This window comes from Lithobates pipiens, unplaced genomic scaffold (genome assembly GCF_037356315.1).
Source record: "Lithobates pipiens isolate NorthernLeopardFrog02 unplaced genomic scaffold, aLitPip1_a1.2 Scaffold_22, whole genome shotgun sequence".
Taxonomy (NCBI): domain Eukaryota; kingdom Metazoa; phylum Chordata; class Amphibia; order Anura; family Ranidae; genus Lithobates; species Lithobates pipiens.
This window is the reverse complement of record NW_027507784.1, coordinates 186,479,954-186,498,081: the sequence shown is the minus strand read 5'-3', so window position 1 is coordinate 186,498,081 and position 18,128 is coordinate 186,479,954. Positions and strand designations below refer to the sequence as shown.

The following is an 18,128-nucleotide window of genomic DNA, read 5'->3' as shown; positions in this document are numbered from 1 at the left end:
GCCATACTTTGACATGGTTTGGCAGAGTGAATGCTCTTGAAATTAGTATAATTCCTAGAATAATCTATGTTTTATATACAGTACCCATGGCACTTCCACAGACATTTTTTAAATAGATATGAAGGGTATTTATGCATCAATACTTTCATGCATTTTACAGATATTCACAATGGTGTGTGATAGGAAAAAGATGAGCAAAATGGACATTTCTACTGTATCAAAATATATATTTACTGTTGTTATAGATTGTCTACACTCTCTAACTAAGGATAACATATATTTAATTTCTTATTACAGGTACTGCAGGAGTTATCATCTCACTCAGCCGGATCTTCACCAAGCTGCTGTTACCAGATGAAAAAGAGAGTACCATCATCTTCTTTTTAATTTCAATTGCCCTGGAGCTTATCTGCTTTGTTTTGCATGTTCTAGTGAGAAGAACAAGATTTGTTCAATATTATACAAATAAAAGCTTAGCTAAAAACATGTTGAAGAACCCAATGGAACCAAGTTTCCGTTACCAAGTGCATCAAAACACCTATGTAGAAGAGGTAAGTGTTTGCATTAATATTTACAGACAACATCAAAAGCAGTGTAGTTCTGAGAGTACCTAAACATTTGAGATCTCTTTTTATAATAATCAAGGGAAATATGCATAAAGTATCATATCTAAAGGTAAAATGGTTTAGAAATACAAATTTAATGGCAGGTATGTAAGTGGCTAACAACTATATTTTAAATGATCAAACAGAATGGACACAAGCATTGTGATCTACTAAGCCTAATCATGGGGCTAAAAGTTCTGGTCAGCAGACTTGACTGTGACTTAAGTGGCCTTCCCTATAAATCATGAATTGTAGACAAAAGGTTATAAGGGTTGCTGTCAACATCAACCAGTCACATGGCAGGTGTTGGAAACAGTTCCAGGTTACCTTTTATTTAAATGTGAGGCTTGTTTCTCTACAGTAGTGTGCAAATGCTGCAGGAAGGCATCCCACTGGTAAACCCTTTTATACAAGGTCCCAACAACAGGTTGCAGCATACTTTCCCCGGCACTGGTCAGTGAAACCCCCTTGCAGTGGTGATTCTTACTTGATCACATGCTTCCACTCTGTTCTTTCTCTCCCCCATCCAGTCGGGACTATATTTTTACTGTTGGGCACAGATCACTCTACCCGATAGTACCAGATACAGGTGTTCTTTCAGCACCAGATACTCCACTACTACTCTGCAAAAGTTGTGCAGAGACTTGTGATGAAAATAATGCAGCTTGCCACACCCTCCCGCCCCACTTAAAAGTGAAGATAATTTGTGCAGGCTAAAAAAACTGACAGCTTCTGCATGCTAATTATAAATATGTAGCACTGCTAATTTGTTACTATACAAGGTTGAATAAACAAGAGGTGTGTGATGTAGATAACATATTATAGAAAGTAAATACTTTGTTTAAAATAAATGACACAAATCAATCAGAAAAAAGTGTGAAAACTTTAATAAATAGACCCCGAAGTGTAGAAAATCCTTATTATTCACTTTTCATAGTTTTAGAAACCTTGTATTGTTTCGTGGTATGTATCATAAATATTATAATTCATAATTAAGTGCTTTACTGTCTTTTAGGAGAGTAAAAGTGCAGCAGCTGAAAATAGCATAGAGCTTCAGTCAGATGTAACAGCTAGAAGAACGTATGTCAGGTTCGATGTTCCAGTGCCCAAAGTAAAAAGCAGCTGGCCCAAATTCAAAGGTAAGCTACAACACATAATCAAGCGTCTCTGTGTCATTGTTACCTATCTTTTAAATATTAGGCATTGGTAAGATTAACGCATATGTTCCCCTGTTATATTTATATATATATTTTTTTTATTTGTGATTTTCTTGCTCCTTCCCATAAAGTTTCCAGTTTTACAGCCTTGCTTTAGCTGTAGTAACGTTGTAGTGGCAACCAACAGACCAGACAGCAAATGCCCTAATATAACTTTTGGCATAAGGAAAGCCACATGTAAATAAAATGTCCTTAAATGCTTATTTAAATGAACTAAATGCTTATTTTAAAAGCTTATAGTTCTTTGTTGTCTGAGGCTCCCCTTTTCGTGAAGAAGTTTAAACAATCTACTGTGCACTTTGGTCCTTCAATTATTGGCACGTGTGTATATATACAGTGGGGAAAATAATTATTTGATCCCCTGCAGATTTTAAGAAATTTAGGATCTATAATTTTTATCATAGGTTTATTTTAAATGATAGAGGCAGAATATCAACCACAAATCCATAAAAACACATAAAGCAAATGCTATAAATTAAGTTGCAGTTCAGTTCATGGAAAGACATGGATGAGCAAGTTTGGGGTGGAGGAACTTGACTGGCCTGCATAGAGTCCTGACCTCAACATGATAGAACACCTTTGGAATGAATTAGATTGGAGACTGCGAGCCAGGCCTTCTGGTGTCTGACCTCACATACGCACTTCTGGAAGAATGGTCAATCATTGCCATAGACACACTCCTAAACCTTGTAGACAACCTTCCCAGAAGAGTTGAAGCTGTTACAGAGGCAAAGGGAGGATCAACTCAATATTGAACCCTATGGACTAAGGCTCGATTCACACTAGCACGTTTTTTGATGCATTTTGCAGAAATGCAAGGACATTTTTTAACATGGGTTCCTATGGAACATGTTTACATCAATGCATTTTTGTGCCTCTGCGTTTTTGGAAAGGGTCAGGGACTTTTTTAGAAGTCAATGGACCTGCATCAAAAATGCAAGTACCGCGTTTTACCGCGATTTTGCCGTGATTTGCGTTTTGCGTTTTTGTTTTTTTTTGGTTTTTTTTCACTGTATATATCTGGTTGCTAAGCAACCACAGTGTTAAAAAAGAAAAGGAAAAAAAACGCAAATCGCGGCAAAAACGCGTGTCCAAAAACGCGGCAAGCACCGCAAAAAGCACTGCAAAAACGCTCAAAAGCAACATGCATAAATGTGAATCGAGCCTAAGACTGGGATGCATTAAAGTTCATGTGCGTGTAAAGGCAGGCGTTCCAATACTTTTGGTAATATAGTTCAGTATGTGTGTCTGGTTTGTTAGCACATTCTCTGTCACCTCTGAAACATTGGTGGTTTTACACTTTTTGTTGCATCAACTAATGCCACGTACACACGACCGGATTTTCCAGCAGAAAAGGTCAGACAGAATAATTTCATCGGATATTCCGATTGTGTGTGGGCTTCAGCTGACTTTTTTTTTATAAAAAGTCTGACGGACCTAGAACGTAGAATAGAAATAGAGGTTTTAAATCTTTCCGACGGAATCAATTTCTATCAGGAAACCGTTCGTCTGTATGCTAGTCCGATGGACCACATACGACGCAAGGGCAGCTATTGGCTCCTTTTCTAGTCCCGTCGGACATCATCGCGTTCGAAACGAACAGACTTTGGTGTGATCGTGTGTAGGCAAGTCAGTTCGGTCGGAACTCCGTCGGAAAGAACGTCAGAGTTTATTCTGATGGAAAGTCTGGTCGTGTGTACGCGGCATTAGAGCTTAGTAAACACTTGAGATGAGCTATCTTTGGTGTGCGTGCTATTTGTGCTATTTTGGATTTATAGTGTTTCTGATGGCCACACACCCTACACATGGGTGTGGGGTATATCCAGGCAGCCTTTTAACACTGGCACATGATATGTCAACCCCCTAGAGTAAGGCTGGATTCACACCTATGCATTTTTAGTGCTTTTTGCATTTTGCAGATTTGTACTACAAAACATGTTCCATAGGAAACCAAGTTAAATGGACTGTAGTGCAAATCTACAAAATGCAAAAAGCACAAAAACTGCATAGGTGAACTGGCCTTAGGGCCAGTTCACACCAGATGCAGTTCCATACGCTTTTTTCCTGCACTAAAAATGCATGCACAAAGTTTTCCATGTACTCCAATGGCTCTAGTTCACACCCATGCAGTCAGTTCCAGTCAGTTTCTGCACCAGAAACTGACTGGAACTGACTGCACTGGTGTGAACTAGAGCCATTGGAATACATGGAAAACACTGTGCATGCATTTTTAGGGCCAGTTCACACCACAAACGTGCACTCATAGTTTTTGCTTACAGTTCACACCACACGCAGTTCTAGTGTGTTTTTGATACAATTTGCTAGGTTCCAGTATAGTTCTGTGCAGAAAAAAAATGCAGCACGGTCTACTTTTTTTTCTGCACCGGAAACTGCACTGGTGTGAACTAGAGCCATTGAAATACATGGAAAACACTGCATTCATTTGTAGCACAGAAAAAAGCGCACATAACTGCATCTGGTGTGAACTAGCACTTAAAGTCAAGATTGTTTTATTCTAATGCATGTGTTGTCAGAGAAATTCACTGTACTGTTCATTTAGGCTTGATTCACACCTATGCAGTTTTAGTGCTTTTTGCATTTCGCAGATTTGCACTACAGAACTTGTTTCATAGGAAACCATGTTAAATGGACTGTAGTGCACTAAAAAAGCATAGGTGTGAATCAGGCCTAAAGCACAGAAGCATTCAACCATGTCTTGTCTCTTTTTTTCAAAGATTAGAATCTTGCCAGCTAGACACTGATGGTTTTGTGGGCTTTTGAGTCTGTAGTTCTTGAACAGTCAATGCTTAGAAACCATCTGCAGCATTTTGATAGAAATAATCACTGGCCTCTGACATCCAGTACATGTGAGCCTTACAAATGTACATTTTATTCTTTACATTGTGCACTTTCTTGAACAGTCAGTTTTAACAAGTCTTCTGTAGCGCTTTGATAAAAAATCACTGTCTTTTAAATTCCAAGAATTATTTTTGGGTTCTACAATTGTAAAAAGAAATTACTTTCCTGTTGTTTTGTGTGTTTTAATTGTTTTAATTAGTCTTGGAATGGAGGCCTGGGTGGGAATTTTCCTAATTGAGCAGCCAGGAATTAAATTAAGGAATCTGAAAAATGTTCTTACCATTTCACCCAGAAGAGCAAACCTGTGACCTACAAAGAGCATCAGATTCAAACCTCTGTACAGCCCCATTCACACTATCAGATTGTCTGCCGATTTTTTCCTTCAGATTTACCAAAACCATATAATATGAGGTCGAACCTTAGGAGTTTCAATGTGTATACAATCAGGCAGGCCCTTGCACTACATGGTTTTGGTAAATCTGAAAGAAAAAAAATCAGCAGCAAATCTGATAGTGTGTATGGGGCTTAAGAATCCATGGCCTCATTTTCATCTATAGGATAATGATGATAATGAAGATGAATGATTTCAATGGAGCAGAACACACTTTAATGTGGGGAAATCCTACATGAGTTTATCAACCCCTGTAACTTTGCTTGGCTACACAGCCACTCTTGTTAAAGTGCCATCCCCCTTCCCATTATTGAAAAACTGATCTTTAGTTTACAAGATTCAACCTAAAACAAAGAACCCAAGTGTCCAATAAGATTTAAAAAAAAAAAAGGATCCATATCCTAGCGAAAACGTTTTTTGCGCCTAATGTGTACTTAAAGAGGAGCTCCAGCCCCCCACCAAAAAAATGAAAGTTAGCAGCTACAAATACTGTACCTGGTGACTTTTAATATTAGGACACTTACCTGTCCAGGGATCCCGCAATGTCGACACCCCAGCCAATTTTTCAGTTGGCTCTTGGGTGCTGCCTTTCTTTGTAAGGGAAAATGACAGTAATGCCTTACGGTGTCACAGCCGGTTCCCTACTGTGCATGTGTGAAGTGCACTGCACTTTGTGAATGGGCCGTCGCCGGGGGAAGGAGGAGAGAGGTCGAACTTACGGGCGACCTGGCTGCGGTGAGGTCACCCAGGAGTTGGCACCCCCCGGAAAGGTGCCAAATGTAATGTGGCAGCAGAAGGGGGAAAGAACCAAACAAGCAGAACTTTCCCTTTTGGATGGAGCTCCACTTTAAATACCCAAGAAATTGTGTTAATCCAAATTATTTCAGTGTCATTTTAATATACTCGGTGCAGGATTTGTGATCATTTTTAGTGTTTTCATCACAAATATTCTTGCTTGATGACTCACTTTCTTTTTTTTAACTGTAACATTTTTTATTTATTTCTTCAGTAACAAAACAATAAACAATGCTGTAATGAAATTTCTTATCAATATTTGGTAATTAGTGTATGCATTCAAAGGTAGGCAAACAAATGGTGAGAAGGTGATATCTGTGTTTTGATACCTTGGTCTCGCTTACCCCAATTGGGCAATGACTCACTTTTTTATCCAGACAATGGGGGTTATTTACTAAAGGCAACTCCACTTTCCTGACGCCTTCATGGCAGCACACACTGGGGTTGTGACTCCGCCCCCACAACCTGACAGGATTGGATTAACTATAAATTTGAAGGGGACACACCCTGCTGCATTCTCTTTTTTATCCTCACCTGATAGGTTGGACGGACGGAGTTTTCCTGTTACAGATGAATAAGACTCTACCGCATTCGCCCCAGCAGGTACAAGCCTCTCCTGTTTGGAAGTCCCTCCTGTACAGTCTCTAAAGTAGCTTCTATGGAGGGAACCCCCGCTCTGGTGGTCTCAAGGGGCTACTGGATTTCTGGCATTACCAAAGCTTTAAAGAAGCTTTTTTACCTTTGCAGTGGACTCCCCTTCTTCTTTTGCCTATTAATTCCTCTTATTTAAATAATATCCATCTTTTATTCCTATAGTAAGTGGTGGTTTATATTCCCTTTTTTTCTCTACCTTTGGGATTGCTGTCTCTTGTAGTCCCCTGTCATGGCCGCCGTTTGTTTCTCCTTCAGTGGTGTTTTCTCTATGCTGTAATTCCAGCCTAGATGGCGCGGTTCGGCCACTCTGAGCACGTGCAGTGCTAGTGTTTTTTTTCCCCCTATGTTTTTAATGTGTGTTCCCTTATCCAAAATGGCGCCGGAACACCTGGGACGCTTCTGTGCATGCGCAGAGCGTCAATTAGCCGCCGCAATGGCGCTATTTTCAAATACAGAGCTGTATTTCTCTGTGATTCTGCTGTGCAATCTGCAAAACTTAAGGAAGGTTGCTGCCTCTGCATGTAGATCACTCTGCAGTCTCCAGGTAAGTCCCTGTGGGACTCCTATATATATTATTATTGTTATTATATTGTTTCTTGCAGATAAACTTTGTTAATAAATAATATATATATTTATATTTATAAGTGAATTGTATGTGTGTATATATATATATATATATATATATATATATATATATATATATATATACACACACATACATATGCACACACATTATTTCTCTCTATATCTCAGACTGTCCTTCACCCCTTTTTTTTCTATGGAGTCCACTGCCCACGCAGACCACCATCAGCAAGTTAGGTAAGAGGCTTCACCGGGCAAGGTAAGTATTGAAGGGGAGAACAAAAAAAGAGTGCCAGACGTTAAATGCTGCATTTTTTTGGCAGCCCGTCTAGATCAAGAGGAGCAAGTTCCAGCCATGGGAGAAGGTCTAGCCATACGTCTAGCAGGATGTCCCGCAGGAGCCGCTCAAGATCTCCTTCATGGCACTGAAGACACAGCCACTCACAACATAGCTACTCACGCCACAGTCGATCAAGTCGCAGGAGATCTTCTTCCTCACAATATCAAAGCCGCCACACCCAACCTGCAGCAAACGCTTGCTGGGTATGCGGCGCTCCGGCACTGCCAGATAACTTGCCTGTCGCAGACGCAAGAATTGCTACAGACCTCATAAGAGAATCAGTGCGGGAGTCCATATTGGAAACAACAACACCAGCATTAGATAGAGCTGCTCCCAGTACGTCTTCAGCAGACCCCCATCTCACTCAGGCATCACAATCTTCCTCTGAAGATGAGGGTCAGGAGATGTCAGTGGGCTTTGATTTTTCCCTGGTGGAACCCTTTGCAAAGGGCGTTAAAGAAGCATTCGGCTGGCAAGATGATGCGGCAGAACCTCAGAAAATACGGAAATATTTTCCAAACCTAAAAAGAGATCCGTTATCCTTCCCATTTATAGAGGAGCTGGAGGATCTCATTAAAGACAAGTGGGAGAGGTCTGACAAAAGATCTAGTCTTACAAACAGATTAGCCAAGATGTACCCTTTAAAAGAGTCAAAAGTGAAGCCTTTAATTAATGCTCCCATCGTCAATTCCTCATTAATGCGCCTCACCCGCCACGTCACACTACCAATCGAGGATGCTGTTTCCTTTCGGGATGTGCTCAACCGAAAGATGGACCTAGAATTGAAGAAGGCATATTCCATGGCTGGGGGAGCCTGTAGACCAGCAATTACCACAGCAGCAGTGGCCACAGCCATCTCAGGATGGGCATCTAAAATAGAAAAAGACCTACACGATGGCATTGAAATGGGAAAGATTATTTCCTCTCTGCAAGAAGTCAAGCTAGCAGAGGCATCAGTAGATATTATAAGATCTTCAGCCAAGGCTATGCTGGCCTCCGTAACAGCGAGAAGAGCACTATGGCTCAAACCGTGGATGGCCGATACAGCATCAAAAATAAATTGGTGCAGAATTCCATATGATGGCGCAAATCTGTTCGGTGCCAAGTTAGACTCTGCCATATCCAAGGTAACAGGAGGGAAGTCAGGCCTGATCCCCTCCGACAGGAGACCCAAGACGCAGAAGGGACCTGTTTACAGATGTAATCTTCCGGACAAATATAAAGAGTCCAGGTCCTACTCTCCTGGTAGGGAATTTAGAAGGGACTGGAAAAACACAAAACCTTATTTTCTAAGGATACAGAAATCTAAGGCCACCCCGGCAGGGGAACAGAAGGAACTTCACCAAGATCTGGTCAGACCATATAAAGGATTTATGGACATTGTCCACAATCCGATTCGGACACAGGTGGAAATTCAAAAACAGACTCCCACCAAATCATTTCCAAGCAACCAGAGTACCATCCTCAATACCCCAAAGGATTCTGCTAGTAAAGTACGTAGCAGAATTGAAACAAAAGGGAGCGATCCTGGAGGTCCCATCATGCCAAAAGGGAAGAGGGTTCTACTCTTCCTTGTTTCTGCTAAAAGACAGGGGATTTGCGTCCTGTATTAGACCTCAAGATGCTCAACAAGGTTAGCCATAAACCAACATCATTTCCAATTCCAGTGCCTCCCATTCGGCATCTCTTCGGCACCCAGGACATTTACAAAAGTATTGTTACCGTTGGTGGCTTTCCTCAGAGAAAAGGGATTACGCGTCCACCATTATCTGGACGACATCCTACTTTTAGCAAAGGATCAAGAGACGTTGATTCATCACCGAGAGATCCTCCTTACAACCCTCCAGAAGTGGGTGGATAATCAATTGGGAAAAGAGCTGTCTGCGACCCACACAAAATATGATATTTTTAGGGGCAGATCTGAACACCAAAACAAACAAGATACAGCTCCCACAAGAGAAGATCCGGCCTCTGATACAGAAAATGCAGAAGCTGCTATCAAGGAATCACTTACCAGCCAGAGCCTGTCTGAGTGTTCTAGGGTCCATGTCCGCAACCATACCCATGGTGCGATGGGCACAGTGACACATGGGAACCTTACAGAACTCATTCCTCAGGCAGTGGGATGGAGTCTCAATGCGTCAGACCATCTTCATCTCCAGATCGGTGAAGCAATCGATATGGTGGTGGACGCGCCCGAGCAATTTCAGGAAATACAAACCGATAGTCCCTCCAGACCCGGAAGTAGTCGCTTCGGATGCCTGCCAGAGCGGTTGGGGGGCCCACTATCAAGACCAGGCAGCCCAGGGCCAGTGGCATATTCAGGCTCAAGGTTTGGTCTCGAACATTTTAGAGCTCAGGGAAGCCGTTTATGCCTTAAGGGCATTCGCACCATTTCTGACGGACAAGAATGTGCTCATTCGAATGGACAACCAAGTAGCAGTGTCTTATGTTCAGAAGCAAGGGGGTACCAGGAGTGCCACCTTGATGGAAGAAGTTCGGCCCATCTTAGAATGGGCTCAGATACATCTAACAAGTTTAAAAGGAGTGTATGTCCCAGCGGCACAGAACATACTACCCGACTGCCTGAGTCGAGAAACGCTATCCAACAACGAGTGGTGGTTGAACCCTCGGACTTTCTCCCTCCTTATGGAAATCTGGGGAACGCCGGAAGTAGATTTAGCAGCCACTCCGACGAATACCAAGTGCCACAGATTCCTGTCAAGAGGTTCATTCCCATCGGTGGAGGGAGTGGACTGTCTAGTTCACCCATGGAACTTCAAGTTGGGGTATATATTCCCTCCAACTCCGTTAATTGTGAGGTTCCTATCCAGGCTTCGGAGATCCTCGGTGACGGTATTTACGAGTATTCCACTGTGGCCGAGGAGGCCGTGGTTCACGACACTCTTACAGCTCAGCCTTCAACCTCCAGTTCCTCTCCCAATAACTCCGGATCTTCTGTCTCAAGGTCAATTTTTACATCCTGCATCATAGAAATTGCACCCGATGGCCTGGAGATTGAGAGGGCTAGACTAAGAGCGCAAGGCTGTTCTCATGAAGTCAACCCTGATGCAAGCCAGGAAAGCCACTACCAATACCATCTATTCAAAGATTTGGGGGAAGATTCTGCTTCATGGCACAACAGAAAGGATGGAATTCCCTTTCTCCGGAACCCTCTCAGGTCCTGGAATTCCTCCAGTCGGGGGTCAACAAGGGTCTAAGCTTAAGTACCCTAAAGGTTCAGGTATCAGCTCTGTCAGCTAAAACAGATACTAAGTGGGCATTCCACCCATTGGTAATCCAAACATTAAACCCCCCAGGAGGCCAGTCTTTCCATCATGGGATCTTTCAATAGTTCTCCATGCTCTCGCTTCTCGCTTCTCCTCCGTTTGTTCCATTTGAAACTATCTCTTTATGGGACTTGACTTTAAAACTGTCTTTTCTCATTGTGATTACATCAGCTAGGAGAGTGTCGGAGATCCAAGCATTAAGTTAGTTCTCTTTCCTGACAAAGTAGTCCTCAGACCTTCCGAACACTTCATACCCAAAGTGGCAACTTCCTTCCATTACAACCATCATCCTTCCATCCTTCACGGATGATCAGGGTAATCCTCACCCACTAGATGTCAAAACAACCATCATGAACTACTTAACTGCTACCACCTCTTTTAGGAAAACTAACTCTCTTTTGATCATTCCCCATGGAACCAGGCGTGGGCAAGCCGCCTCCTCATGCACTATTGCATCCTGGTTAGTCAGAACCATTAAAAAAGCTTACTCCACCCAGCATATGGCGATTCTTGAAGACATCAGGGCTCATTCAACTAGGGCAGTGGCTACCTCTTGGGCAGCGTATTGCAGGGTCTCACCAGAGACAATATGCAGGGCAGCAATGTGGTCCTCCGGGAATACCTTTATTTGCCACTACAAGGTGGATTCTGCTCATTTATCCATGGCCGACTTCGGCAGATCCGTCATTAGAGCCAATTCTTCAGCATTATAAGGAATAAATATTATTTTACTTGCACCCACCCGACTGGCGAGTTATTTCCCAGTGTGTGCTGCCATGAAGGCGTCAGGAAAATGGAAAATTGTATACTCACCTTTCCGTAATTTTCCTTTCCTGACGCATCTTCATGGCAGCACACAGTTGCCATCCCTGTTTCTTTTGTGATGATATTTACAGAGAATGCAGCAGGGTGTCTCCCCTTCAAATTTATAGTTAATCCAATCCTGTCAGGTTGTGGGGACGGAGTCACAACCCCAGTGTGTGCTGCCATGAAGATGCGTCAGGAAAGGAAAATTACGGTAAGGTGAGTATACAATTTTCCATTTTGTACTACTAATTTTCATCTTTTTTTCCACACAAATACGGCTTTCTTTTGGTGCTATTTGATCACCTCTGGGTTTGTGCAATTAATGAAAAAAGACTGAAAATTGTGTAAAAAAAATAAAAAGAATTTTTCTTAATTTCTATTATAACATTTTGCAAATAAGTAATTTTTCTTCATAAATTTGGGTCACAATTTATACTGCTACATATCTTTGGTAAAAATAACCCTAACTGAAAATTGATCACACCTGATGTACTGAGGCCTATCTCATTTATCAAGACCCTAACAAGCCAGGAAAGTACAAATATCCACAAAATTACCAATTTTTGGAAAGTAGACATTTCAAGGTATTTAGTAAGAGGCATGACTCGTTTTTTTGAAGTTGTTATTTTTTCCCACAATTCTTTGCAAAATGAAGATTTTTTTTTATTTTTATTTTTTTCACACCAAATTATAACAGGTTATTTCTCACATGGCATGTACATTCCACAAATTGCACCCCAAAATATATTCTGCTACTCCTCCTGAGTATGGTGATACCACATGTGTGAGACTTTTACACAGCCTGACCACATACAGAAGCCCAAGATTGAAGTAGCACATTCAGGCACTGATTGTACTGTAATGACACTGATGGTACAGATGAGCACTGTGGTGGCACTGGTGGACACAGGCACCATTGGTGGACACCAGCGGCACTGATGTGGCACTGCAGTGGTGCAGATGAGCACTGATGGGCACAGATGGCACTGATGGGCGCAGATGGGACTGGTGTGCACTGTAGTGGCACTGGTGTGGCCCTGGTTGCACTGGTGGTACAAATGGCACTGCTATATATGGAAAAGCTCACAGTTGGGCACACGATAGCTCTCCTCCTCTCTTCTCACGCTGCATTGGTGTGAGGAGAGCGATGAACTCCTGATGACCCTGCATTGTTTACATTTGTGATCGCTCCATCATTGGACGGATCGATCACGTGGTAAAGGGTCGCTGTCATTGGCCCATGAACCCGGTGAGCGTGGATGTTCCTGTGTGCATGCCCCAGAGTTGTCAAACCACCCTGTAGCTGTCATTCGGCTATGGGCCAGTTGTTAAGTGGCTAAATATTGTTGAAATAATATATATGAAACTATTATTATCCAAGGCCACTGTGACAGGAGGGCCCGTGGAACCCAGAATCCCTTGGAAAGGTTGGGAAACCCTTGTTTCAGCTCCCCATGCACCTCTTATGTCTAAGTCAAGACTGAGAAAATGAATCTTGGATTACTTAAAATGGGATAGTAATATTTATCCACAATATCTCCCAGGATATATGTAAAGACTATTCTCAGTTTGTTTAACCACTTAAGGACCAGGCCTCTTTTTCAGATTTGGTGTTTACATGTTTAAAACCGTTTTTTTGCTAGAAAATTACTTAGAAAAAAAACAATATAAAATGTTTGGGGGTTCTAACACCCTAGAGAATAAAATGGCGGTCATTGAAATACTTTTTTTCACACCGTATTTGCGCAGCGGTCTTACAAGCGCATTTTCTTTGGAAAAAATTCACATTTTTGAATAAAAAAAAGACAACAGTAAAATTAGCCCAATTTTTTTTTATATTGTGAAAGATAATGGTACGCCGAGTAAATTGATACCCAACATGTCACGCTTCAAAATTGCGCCCGCTCGTGGAATGGCGTCAAACTTTTAGCCTCAAAAATCTCCATAAGCGTGATTTAAAAAATTCTACAGGTTGCATTTTTTGGAAAACAGAGGAGGTCTAGGGCTAGAATTAAAAATTAAAATTATTGCGCTCGCTCTACCGATCGCAGCGATACCTCACATGTGTGGTTTGACCACCGTTTTCATATGCGGGCGCTACTCACGTATGCGCTCGCTTCTGTGCGCAAGCTCGTCGTGACGGGGTGTTTTTAAAAACCTTTTTTTTTTCTTTTTTCTTTTAATTGATTTTATTTATTTTTACACTGTTTTAAAAAAAAAAAAAATGGATCACTTTTATTCCTATTATAAGGAATGTAAACATCCCTTGTAATAGAAAAAAGCATGACAGGTCCTCTTAAATATGAGATCTGGGGTCAAAAAGTCCTCAGATCTCATATTTGGACTAAAAAGCTACAAAAAAAAAAAAATGACATTTAAAAAAAATATACCTTTAAGAGGTATGGGCGGAAGTGACGTTTTGACGTCGCTTCCGCCCTCCTATGGTATAGAGACGAGTGGGGGCCATCTTAGCCTCACTCGTCTCCATACCCAGCTAGCGAAAGGACCCGATCGCCTCCGCCGCTACCGACGGCTCCGGTAAGCGGCGGAAGGTGCGGGAGGGGCCGCGGAGACCACCGTTATCGTACAGCTGACCGGCGCCTGAAGAGATGGATATCTTGGTTGTGGCAGCAGCTGCTGCCGTTGCCGAGATATCCCTCTTCAAATATAGGACGTACATCGTCGTGCGCTGGTCGGTAAGTGGTTAATTCTGAACAATACATGATCATTGAAATAGTTGATCACATTGACCTCTGGAGACGGACTGTCTGGTCACCTGGGCTGCCTTAAGCGTTGTGTTAATTAACATACTAAAGAGGGGAGGGGGAAGTATCCAGGAGCCAGCCCTACCGCATTAAATTAGTGCAGCGCTTAAAGGCACCTATCTCAATAGGTGAAAAAAATGTGTATATCTGAAAAACAAACGAGTGAATGAATGAGTCCACAAAATATTTAAGAGCAGTCCCAAAATTAATCACTCTGGTGCATCTAGAGCTTTGTTAAAGTCCTCAGATGGCAATCAAGGCTAAGTATCTTGTCACGTTCTCAGACTTCAAAGCTTCTTGAAAGTAGATTATAGACAAGTAGAGAAGGTAGATACTCTTACCAGATAGGTTGGACACATCCACCATATAGTAGTGTGTCTTACAAGCTTATGGGGGGGCTCCAGCCACTCACCCCAGTACACCGGCCAGATGGTATTTTCCTCTAGGGATTCCTTACGGTATCCAGATGGGGAAGATTAATAGAGTTTCCGTACCATAAATTGCTGTAGAACTTGGTGCCAGAAGTCTCGTAAAGGTTCACCATAAAAGGGACAAAACATAAAAAACATGATGAAATACAACCAATGATGGTTTATTGAAAAAATTCTGATAGACAGAACTTAAAAAAATATAAAATCACGTGATACATAAAAACAAAAAATAATTGCAATGTGGGAAGCAAACAACTACTGGGCCAGATTGCAAGGCTTTGGCTATGGTGGCCTGGGACTGTTATATGTGATGCTGACAGGGGACCCCAACTTTGGTAGAGATTTGGGGTGCGGTTCGATGAAATCATCAATTACAGAGAATGTCTCGGAAGTGCACTGGGCACCGGAAGATATAGATTTTCTGGCCGTTCAGGAATGGGAGCTGGAGATCGCCTACAGACGGCTGCTAGACTTTGCTCAGTGCCAAGGCTGGGCTCCCTTTGCCTGGGACTGTCAGGAAATATCATTTGACAACTCTGAAGTCCAGTGAAAGCAATGTGGTAGAGTAACAGTGTGCTTTGCCAACCTGCCCCTGCAGCTATGGACACGGAGGTCTTATGGCGAATGCAACACGTGCTGACTGACCTTGATTGTCCTGTTTCTGTTTGTCTGCTAAGTTTTTGCTAGAGGGGAGGGGGAAGTATCCAGGAGCCAGCCCTATCTCGTTATCTAACCCCTTGTGTTAAAAGTGTATAAAAAGACTCTATTCTGGTTCTAATAAACAGTCCATGTCAGCAGCTAAACAAGTTTCTTCTTGTTTTGTGCTTGGGAGCGGTTGGAATATTTGATATTTATATTCAGACTGGGAGGAAGTGGTATATGACGAAAGCACTCAAGTGGAGTGTAGGGACGTTTCGTCACAGCCACTAAGACAAATGAGTTAAGTTTCTTTTGTGTGTGACGTTTCCTTACAGGTGAATTTGTGAATAATCTAAGACATTAAACCTAAACAATGAAACCCAAAAGCAGAAATATAATATATTGCAGCATGTTGATACTTAGAGAGAAAATCAGAAGAGTGGAAGGGTCAGAAAATCTAAGGGGGTATGTTAATCAGCATAGTGATATAGATAGAAGAAAGTGGTTAAATCATGTGGCTGGGAATAGGATATCTATGGTTTACGGATATCTATGGTTGTCAGATTTGGAGGAACTTGGGGTGAGACTCCAGTAGAACAGTGAGTTTAATTGTCATCATCTGTGATTCTCTTCTTGAATGCCTCAATGCTCAATGTGGGGGTCTTCTATGCTCTAGCAATAGTTATTCTGGTAGCCACAAATATTTGGGAAAGTAATGCAAGCTCTAGTACCTGACTGAGTAAGGAGAGAGTGGATGTCGCAAAGGTTATGTTCAGACCAGCATCTGAATTGGGTAGACCCTTCCCAACCTGGAAGAAATATTGGGCAGGGGAAGCGCTTTAGTAGAGAAAAGAAAAGGGATGCAAGCCTGGAAGAAAATCTAAGTCCCGCATTTTTATTGTGAAGGATAAGATTGTTTTGGTGGTTTTGTGATTAATATCGCAATTTGCTTGGTCTGTTCAATGTACATAATCAATAAAGAGATGATGAGGTTATCCCTTAACAAAACTGATGTGCCACTTTGAAACAGCTCCGACAAGTCAGTTTTATTATTTGCCAAATAAACTTAAATTGTTATAGTCCATATGATGCCATTAATATATATAAAATAATAAAGTAACACACTTGTTTTGCAGATATGCTATTTCACCGCTATCAGGTGTTACAGGTAATCTGGGCCTACATGCTGTCTATATGTGTGACGTACTTCATCACTCTGTGCCTTTTTCCTGGTTTGGAGTCAGAAATTAGGAATTGTACAATGGGAGAGTGGCTTCCTATTCTCATAATGGCAGTATTCAACCTGTCAGACTTTGTAGGAAAGGTAAGTGTCCTTAGCATTTCCTCTGTTTACAACCTGACATTCAATGTATGTTTCTGCTGTTTCATATATATATGTATGACACTAAAATTTCAGTTCAGTGCCTTGTCGAATATAAATAAATACACTTTATATATTTGCGCTTTTTTAAAGTTTGAATCTCCTGACTCTGTCAGATCATTAAAGACGTAGCAAACTGCCAACCCCACTCCAAAAAAACCTGCAAGACAATAGCATAATGTGCAGCTATGCGATTTGTCTAGCACATTATGAAATACTTAACTTAGAGCGAAGCTCCCGCAGCTCGCCCGGTCACTGCCGAGGGGGCTGACATGTACCCTCTGCGCTTCTTCTGGGTTTGCGGGCTCCGGCGCTGTGAGTGGCCTGAGTCGTGATGATGTCAATCCTGTGCATGTGCATGGGAGTTTTCCGTTATGGCACGAGCCACCAGACCTTCAGCACTCATGCGCCGCTGGCGTCAGCGGCTACATGAAGGGTGAATATCTCCTAAACTGTGCCGGTTTAGGAGATATTCATTTTAACTACAGGTAAGCCTTATTACAGGCTTACCTGTAGGTAAAAATGACCAAGCGGGCAATACAGCTGCTTTAAGGCTCCATTCACACCTGAGTAATCGCTACGATTCTGCCCGCAATTTCAAATTGCTGCAAAACATGGCATGCATTTGCGATGCCATTACTTCTTAATGGCAACTCTATCGTGTAATGAATGTCACAAAGTAAATCATGCTGCAGTCGCTACCCACTATGCTTGTCACTCAAAAAGGAACATTTTGGGGCGGCAGCGTCACGCATTGTGATTTGCCACCATTGCAGAGTAACAATCACAGCAAAATCATGGCATGATTGCAGTGCCATTAGGATTAATGGCATTGCAAGTGTGTTTTGCAGCAATTTGAAATTGCGGGTGAAATCCTGGGATCTGGTGTGAATGGAGCCCAAGTTTATTCACATTTACTTATGGTGCAGTGTGTTTTAAGGTGCATTTTTGTATGTGCATAATTATGAGTTGACATTTGTTGTCTTAAAAAGCCCATTTGTTGACAAATGAAAAAACAGACATGGACAATTTTATCAGCGCATTGCATAGATGTGATATAGCATCATAAAAAAGCAAACCTCTGCACATGTGTAAATACAGTGTAAAACTCATAAGTTTTAAAATACCCCAAATCCTAAGTGATTTGTAGTTATATCGTTATTTGTTCTAAGGGCCAAAGTAAGGCTTTGCAAAATTTAGGTGTAACAGTGTTAACTGCAGTTTAGCAAGGAACAAGGAGCAGGGCATTTTGTTCTGGTTTTTCCATAAATCTGCTTTCCATATTTAATGTAACAGAAATAAAGATCAGATTTATGGCTTAGGAGCTTGTAAGCACACTGCTATATGTACCTTTAGTTAAACTATTAACTGA

The 18,128-nt window shown here is 41.8% G+C and overlaps 1 protein-coding gene across 2 annotated transcripts in view; it reads left to right on the top strand.

Moving 5' to 3' along the window:
• SLC29A4 (solute carrier family 29 member 4) overlaps nt 1-18,128 on the top strand; it is a 118,164-nt gene that overhangs the window by 80,885 nt on the left and 19,151 nt on the right. For both annotated transcript variants that reach the window (XM_077448734.1, XM_077448735.1), the window contains 3 exons: nt 298-551; nt 1,621-1,744; nt 16,512-16,699. In XM_077448734.1, the coding sequence (XP_077304860.1) occupies nt 298-551; nt 1,621-1,744; nt 16,512-16,699 (566 nt within the window). The remainder of the gene's footprint in view (nt 1-297; nt 552-1,620; nt 1,745-16,511; nt 16,700-18,128) is intronic.